Source organism: Adiantum capillus-veneris, chromosome 6 (assembly GCF_014529385.1).
Source record: "Adiantum capillus-veneris isolate H3 chromosome 6, ASM1452938v2, whole genome shotgun sequence".
In the NCBI taxonomy this organism is placed as follows: domain Eukaryota; kingdom Viridiplantae; phylum Streptophyta; class Polypodiopsida; order Polypodiales; family Pteridaceae; genus Adiantum; species Adiantum capillus-veneris.
In genome coordinates, this window is record NC_140936.1 from 49,178,347 (window position 1) to 49,186,465 (window position 8,119).

Below are 8,119 nucleotides of genomic sequence, written 5' to 3' on the forward strand. Positions count from 1 at the left end.
ATCAGTGCATTCCAAGAGACGACATCTTGAACATGAAGGTCATCAAGCACTGCTTGTGCTTTATGAAGTGCACCACATTTGGCATACATGTTGACCAGGGCAGTGCCAAGCATGACGTTTCCTTTCAACAACCCCTGACTCTTTTGCCCATATCAACAACAGATGTCCTCTCTCTGCATTTGTTGAAAACAGCCCAGAGCTTGCTGATCCCCACCATGTTGGACATAATCAATGCACTCCATGAGACAACATTGCAGATAGGAAGCAAAATACATAGCTGGCAACCCCTCTAGGGTCACTTACGATTGAGACACAGCCCATGTTGGGCATTGCTGACAAACATCCCATAGAAGGGCAATATGCACCACTGCATGGGTGCTGGGCCTTGGGCTCTTGTGCATGACCTCCTTTACTCTAAGAAATGTGACATGATTGATTCACCAGCCCTGCAGGCCCTAAGCGACAGAGCCGCTGGATGTCATGGGCGAATAGCCCCCTTAGAAGGGAATATGCACCACCGCACGGGCGTTGGGCCTCGAGATCTTGTGCATGACCTTTTTAGCTTTGACAACTGTGACTTACTTGGTCCGAGAGCCCCGCAGGCTCCGAATGTTACCGTTTTCCTTCGACTCTCTAACTCTCCGCCGTTCTGCCTTTCTCCGTAGTCGTTGTAGGGCACACTTGTTGGATGAAGCAGAGGGAGACATGTGTCTAGAGGAGGGACCAATACCCTGCAAACATGCATTCCAAGAGGTGACATTGCAAATATGATGCTCCTCAAAAACACATGTTTTCAATCATAATAACCACACTTTATATACATGTTCACCAAAAAGTTTACAGTCGAGACATTTTATCCACACTAAGCAAGACATCACTAAGGAAGATACGAGCGCATGGCGATTATGCTTAGTGGAAAGCAACCACTCCATAATCTTAAAAACAGTCTGTGCATGCTGGGCATAGCCTAAAAGGAAACACTCCAGAGACAAAATTCTAAATGGTAGGCAAAGCAATACCAAGCACAATGCCGCTTTCCAAGTTCTTGCATAATGCCACATGTCTTTGAGATGCATCGTCTACCAATGTTGGGCATAACCTGCAATTTGTGCATTCCAAGAGATGACATCCTCAAAGATTCTTATCATCAAGTTTTTGTGGTCTCAAAACTTAGAAATGCATCACCTTGGGGTTTTAGAGAGGTCCCAAAAGAAAGCATCATGTATATGCCAAGAAACAACACCACAGATTGAAAGTAGCCCAAGATACTCTACATTTGGTAGACATAGTAAACATTGTGATCCCTTATTATGAGTCCTTTTGAAACAACCCACTTTCAGACATATTAGCATGCAAAGACAAAGCAATCCTAGGCATGGCAATGTTTTCAAGTGTCCCTAACTAAGAACATCATCATTAATATGTTAGCCCATGTCAACTCCTTGGATAATGTTGCATGCCTTCGAGCAAGCATAGGTCACTGCATCCCAAGAAAACACCTCAGTTCATATTTTCTGGAAAGAGTCGAGTGTGCTCCTTGGCGCACTCCTGGCCCTACACCTGTTGGTCATACCCTACAATAGTGTACTTCCCCGTGTCCTCCATCCAAGGAAAATCTTGACATCATACAAGTTGAGCAAAGTAATGCCAAGCACATTGTCACCATTTTTTCTAAGATCCATAGGCTTCAAGATGCAAGCATAGCCTCAAGTAATGGCATTTGTAGAGAGGCCCACACTTTTTAGAGTTCCACAAAAACCAGCTTCTTTCCTCAAGCCCATGTTGAGCATAACCTGCAAAAAAGTCCCACAGATGACCACCTGGTTGCATTTGCTGAGAGGCCCTTACTTCTGCATTCTACAAATGTAACTCATTGCTTCTTTACCTTGCCTGTGGGAGACAATATAACCTTCATAAAGTGCAAAAAAGGAGATGGTTTCATATTTGCACAAAGGCCCTCACTTCGCATTTCACATTGACAACTTAGAGCTTCTTTCCTCTTCCCAAGCTCCAATAACTGCAATCTTATATCTATCTCAAGATCATTCAATGGGAGACCCTCACATTGCATTCCACAAAAAAAAAATTCATGACCTGCAATCAAAAACTGTTATAAACTATCTAGAGAGACACCCTCGCTTTGCATCAGCTGAAAACAACCCAACGCGTGATTGCATTTGGAGAGATAGCCTCGCTTCACATCCACTGAAAAACGCCCAGTACTCCTTGGCCGCCTTGCCCAAGTTGGGCTAATCCTACAATAAATGCATTGCAAAAGATGACATCTTGGACAGGAAGCTGCTCAAGCACTTTTTGTGCTTTATGAAGTGCACCACATTTGGCATACATGTCGACCAAGGCAGTGCCAAGCACGACGTCGCATTCGCTAAAAACAGCCCAGGCCCAGAGCTCCTTGGCCCTGCCCAAGTTGGTGCCAAGCATCCAGATGAATGATTCTATGGGTATGCTTGTGCGTGCGTGTGTGTGTGGTGTGTGTGTGTCTGTGTGTGTGTGTGTGTGAGAGAGAGAGAGAGAGAGAGAGAGAGCGCGAGCAAGGCAACGGCAAACTCAAGGAAGTTTAGCAAAGGGGGATCACTTTCCATTGCCAATTCACTGTTTGCAACCTCTCTACGTGCATCTGATCCCTTCGCTTGCTACCCTTAAACTGTCACCTTTACCCCAATCTACTCGCTCTCCAACATTTCCTGCACCTAAAGGTTGTCCTAACCTATCCCCTTCTCCAAACGGGCCCTTTGCGCTGCCCCTCCTCCTCAGTTTCTACAGCCCCACGTTGCCTCCCTTCCACGCCCCAGCGCAATCTCTACTTTTGTTGCTAGCCATGACAGATCCCTGGAATTCTCTCTCTCTCTCTCTCTCTCTCTCTCTCATTGCAGTGGACTGCAGTAGGCTAGACTCTTAGGTGAGTAGAGTCATGAATTTAATAGATTTGTCCAGATGAGTCCTTTCGAAAGAACCCACTTTCAGAAATATTAGCATGCAAAGACACAGCAATCCTAGGCATGGCAATGTTTTCGAGTGTCCCTAACTAACAACATTATCATTAATCTGTTAGCCCATGTCAACTCCTTGGATAATGCCGCACGCCTTCGAGCAAGCATAGGTCATTGCATCCCAAGAAAACACCTCAGTTCATATTTTCTTGAAAGCGTCGAGTGTGCTCCTTGGCGCACTCCTGGCCCCATGCCTGTTGGTCATACCCTACAATAGTGTACTTCCCCGTGTCCTCCATCCAAGGAAAATCGTGACATCATACATGTTGAGCAAAGTAATGCCAAGCACATTGTCACCATTCTTTCCAAGATCCACAGGTCTTCAAGATGCAAGCATAGCTTGAGGTAATGGAATTTGTAGAGAGGCCCACACTTTTCAGAGTTCCACAAAAACCACTTAACAACGCTTCTTTCCTCAAGCCCATGTTGAGCATAACCTGCAAAAAAGTCCCACAGATGACCACCTGGTTGCATTTGTTGAGAGGCCCTTACTTTTACATCCTTTTAGTAGGTGAGCTTAAGGCCCTTTTTGGCTTGCCCAAAGGGCTAAGGCCATAGTGATGTGTTCCCTTTTTCCTAATGAAAAAGGAGAGGTTGTTTTAAACATTTTTCTCATTGGTTGGTTGCTAGAACAGACAATCATTGTAAAGATTTATAAAGATAGAGCTTTGGAGACACTCATTAAAAGATGATCGGTCTCTAATTTGGAATGGGAAAATTTGAGCTTGGCTTCTAAAGTTAGTGTGCGAGCAATCATTGCATGGATTCAACTATAAATGGGATGATTGTCGAGGGTCTCAATATCATCATGATTAATCACTGGTAGTGTTGTTTTATTGGCAGTTGCAAGCAGCATTAACACATGCGCATTTCCCACTCCCAGCCTACAAAATCTCTCGTCGCTGCTGTCTCGGCTCTCGACAAGTGCTACAAGCCAACAGGAACCCTACTGGTCTAGCACGTCTGCGCTTCACCTCTGCTTTTGACACTATCGCATGAGACCATTTGCAGCCTCTACGTCTTGGATTAACTCCATTCTAGTTTATATAGGCATAAAGTGACAGCCGTCACGTCGGGAGCCAACATGACTTTGCACCTCTTCGTGGCTTTTAGATATGGCAACCATCTGCACCTCAGCTTTTGAGCAAAGCCATGCCGCCATAGAAATGTTGTGCCAGCATCCAGCTGCATGGTGATCGTCTTCAACCACCGTAGCTGATGGTGCCCGTGTTCTGAGAAGCATGGTGGCTCGATGGGACAAACAAGGACATCGGTTGGAGGTCGATGGGTGTGCAATGGTAACGATATCTGGGGTACTGGCGGCTTCAATGAAAGGGCAACGGGGAAGCAGTACAACATGATAGTTCAAAGCTGAGATTGCACTTGTGGTGGTTTCAATATGCCAGTGGAAGAGGCCATGAAGAGCTGATGAATCTTAGTAGATTTGCATCGACCGCAAAAACGTTCCACCAAAATTGAGTTCACATTCACAAAGTGCAATGTGTCGGTCACCTATGTATAGCCACTTGACGAGTTAGAGCTTTTTTGAGCTATTACGGTGAAAAAGGAAAAGCAAGATTAATACTTACTTCTTGATTGTGACCAACATCAAGAATATGGGCCTTATATGCCCCTCCAAATGTGCTTGAGACGAGAACTTTTGACGCGTGCTAGGATAGTAATATCCAAGACTGAGAGTGTATTGCTCCGGCCTGTGAAGGAACCTATGTTTCGTGCAACAAACATAGGATGCACATCGGTCTCAAGAGCACGAAAGATAGCATGGCAATTGTCTTTGCGTGAATTCACAAGAGGCAGACTTTTGCTCTATCTGCTCAAAATCTACAACTGTTGTTTTGGTGCCCAAGCTTGAAGGAAAGATTTTGACCAACAAAGCTTTCCCAATTGACATTTCCTTAGCGCGTTACGTAGTCGACAAACTATTGCATCTTGACAAAAAATTTGTCGACTTATATGTTTCTGATGTACTGGATGCAGGTGAGCTGCTAGCCTCCCTTGTCCAAACTGGCACATTAGGAGATTTCGAAGGTCATTTGGAGGGCCTTCTAAGAAATTCTTTTTCTCTCTCTAGAAAATGTTCTTAAAATATACTTGCACTTGTTGCGTACGTTTAAAAGGACAATTGACCGCTCTGAAAAGTGAATATAACTTTTCAAAATTCCTTGAAAAACGATCACTTTTTCATTCAATGCGTGTGTCGTTTTCATGAAGTACACGACGCGCATTCAATATAGCTTTCATCATCATTGAAATAAAAAAAATCACAAAATTTTCAATTGGTGTTAGAATTAAATTTTTTGATACCACCAATGCGTCCAAAATGACCAAAAACTTAAAAAATGTCTATCTACTTGCCTCAATCTGATAGCCAGAGAGGGAGAAATTGTCCAAATACCCATAAAAAGGAGATTTTGCCTCATTGCCTCACGATGCGGGGGGGACAATTTACAACTAGCCCTCTACGCACGTGAGACAAAAAATAAAAAAGTTGGATCACGGCACGCAGAGGGTCATCTAGAATTCTCCAAACCGTCCCTCGCGCACCATAATCCAAAATCCCCATTTTAGGGGTTTTTTGGCGATTTCTCGCTCTCCGGGTGTGAGATTGAGGCAAGTAGATAGGCGTTTTTAAGGTTTATGGACGTTCCGAACGCATTGGCGGTGTCAAAAGCTTCAAATTCTAACACCAATAGACAGTTTTGTGATTTTTTTAAAAAAAAATTCAATGATGACGAAAGCCATATTAAATGAGCGTCGCCTACCTCATGAAAAAGACATTCACATTGAATGAAAAGGCGCCCGTTGAGAGTGTTGAAGCCAGAGCTACGAAAAACCATTATGGAGTTTGATGTGTTTGAAAAGTGGGGGATTGATGCAATAGGCCCGTTACCTATCACAAGCAGGGGCAAAATCTATATTTTGACTGCAGTGGACTATCTCTCTAGATGGACAGAGGCTATCGCAGTAAAACAGATCACTACAAAGGATGTGGCAAAGTTTGTGTATGATGAAATATGTTGCAAGTTTGGGGTGCCATTGGAGCTACTTTCAGATAAGGGGCCAGGATTTAGAGCTAAACTGCAAGACTTTTTATGCGCGAAGATGAAGATTAGGCATCAGCATACCACTCCTTATTACCCATAGTGTAATGGCTTGAATGAAAGATTCAATGGTGAGTTGGTACACATCCTTTCGAAAGTGACAGAGCACCAAGGAAAGAATTGGGATTTGGAATTGCCTAGTGCATTATGGGCTTACCGTACTGTGGTGAAAACAGGTACAGGGTTTACTCCATTTCATTTGGTGTATGGAAAGGAAGCACTATTGCCTATAGAGGTAGAGTTGCCTGCAGTCAAGATGTTAGAGAAGTTGCTTGGGCCGCCTAGTGATGCATTCAAAGAGAGGCTCTTGTAGTTACAAGAGGTTCAATTGGATAGGATGAGCGCATTGGAGCATTATGGACAGATGCAGGATAAGGCTTTGGCAAAGATAAATGAAAAGGTCAAAAGTAAGGGTATCAAGAAGCATGACTTGGTTTTGCGCTACAACAGTAAGCTGGACAACACCTTCCAAAAGAAGTTTCAAATTAAGTGGGAAGGCCCTTTCAAGGTAGTGGACTGTTTCTCGAATGGTACATATCAGTTGGCTAACCTGGATGGGGTTCTACATAAGTCAAGGGTCAATGGATTGCGTCTTAAATTGTATCATGCTAGATTGATGATGGTGGAGCAAGATGAGCTGTCTGTGGAGCAAGTGATGTCTATGAGGGATGAGGAGACCTGTGACGCTGCGAGTCTCATATCTCTCTTTGCTGCTGCTGATCATGAATGATCTAGCAGGCTAGGGGGTGGGCAAATTATGTCAGGAGTTTTTTGTAGCAAGGGGTTGCGCATATGCACATATACATGCATGGTGCATCAAATAAAGAATTGCCCATTTTTTAGAGCCAGGTGGTTACGTGGGGCCCACATGTGTACAGGTAGGACAACATGTACATAGTGCATCGATTTTCACTATTACCAGTACGAGTGTGTTTTTTCTACAATAATGAGGATTTCGTAGCGCGTAAAACTTCTCGAGGAAGCTATCCGCAGGCCGACGACATGAGGTAAGCAGGTGCGTCAGATGGCATCTAGTGGCGTCAGGAGGTTGAACGGGGTCAATACTTGCACGTGGAGAAGTACGGACACAACGTGGGTTTTTTCTTGTGAGAGTTATGCAGAAAGGTCATCATTAGGACCAATTTTTGGGGCCACTTCACGGGGTTGCAAGACGCATTATTGAAAAGAAATGAGTGCCAGGTGTGCGGATGATGCAAAAAGGTGACAAGTATGCACTGCGAGGTCAGTTTTTGGCCTGTTCGGGGTCCGTTTGAGGTCATCTAAAAGGCCAAGGGTGCCCAACTAATAAAGCTAAGTGTGGGAACTGAAAAAACAGAGAGAATACCAGAAAAAACATGGAGAAGAGAGGAGGAACAGCCGCAGGTGTGTTTTTGGGGTTTTTGGAGCCTGTTTTGGTCGTAAACTGCTCATCCAAGGTCAGATTTGAGCACTTTGACATTGTAGACTGGGGTTTTGGGCTGTTCCAGATGCGATGGCGTTGTCCATTTTGCCAAATTCCTCACTCTTTTTCTACTGTTTTGGCTGTGTAAGTTTCTCCTATGAGCGAAGCTTCTGCTCCAATTTGTGATTGTATCTGGTATCTTTTACCCATACTGTGTGAGCTATTTGCCCCATTGGTGTTGGCCAAGCTCAATTGTATCTAAACATCAGAAATTATCCTCTTTTGAGCTGAGTTTTTTGGGTGTGTGTGTGTGTGTGTGTGTTTGTGTGGAGTGGGCAAGTGGATAGTCTCTCTCCTCTCACTCCAGAGGTGTGTTCCCTGTCTCGGCCAGGTGTGTTGTGTAAGCCGAGTGGTGCCCCATAGTGTGTGTGTGTATCTTCCCAAGAGTGTGTGTCGGGTCGTTATAGAGGCGTTCTATGTGTTTCCATCCCGCTCACAACGTCGTCTACAATACAATCATTGCTACCTTCTCGGGGTTGTCTGGCCATTGCTTACAATGAAAGCCACTGATCAACTATTGCAAA

At 44.4% G+C, this 8,119-nt stretch overlaps 1 protein-coding gene across 1 annotated transcript; it reads right to left on the minus strand.

The window, feature by feature from the left end:
• Nucleotides 1-571: 571 nt before the first annotated feature.
• Nucleotides 572-3,131, minus strand: LOC147455481 (uncharacterized). Its single transcript, XM_086514252.1, has 5 exons — nucleotides 1,886-3,131; nucleotides 1,760-1,793; nucleotides 1,186-1,270; nucleotides 1,020-1,099; nucleotides 572-731 (listed from the first exon to the last, which is right to left on the minus strand). Exons 1-5 carry the CDS (start codon nucleotides 2,069-2,071, stop codon nucleotides 712-714), a joined length of 405 nt encoding a protein of 134 aa, XP_086370378.1. The 5' UTR covers nucleotides 2,072-3,131; the 3' UTR covers nucleotides 572-711.
• Between the last annotated feature and the right edge of the window lie 4,988 nt (nucleotides 3,132-8,119).

Bases quoted from the DNA above. Each gene is read 5' to 3' on its own strand.
- LOC147455481 (XM_086514252.1), bottom strand. From the start codon at position 2,071: ATGCAATGTGAGGGTCTCCCATTGAATGATCTTGAGATAGATATAAGA. The intron at 1,794-1,885 runs GTAAAGAAGCAA...ACTTTTTTGCAG, and splicing joins TATTGTCTCCCACAGGCAAG to GTTATGCTCAACATGGGCTT. The intron at 1,100-1,185 runs GTGATGCATTTC...CACAAATTGCAG, and splicing joins GACCTCTCTAAAACCCCAAG to GTTATGCCCAACATTGGTAG.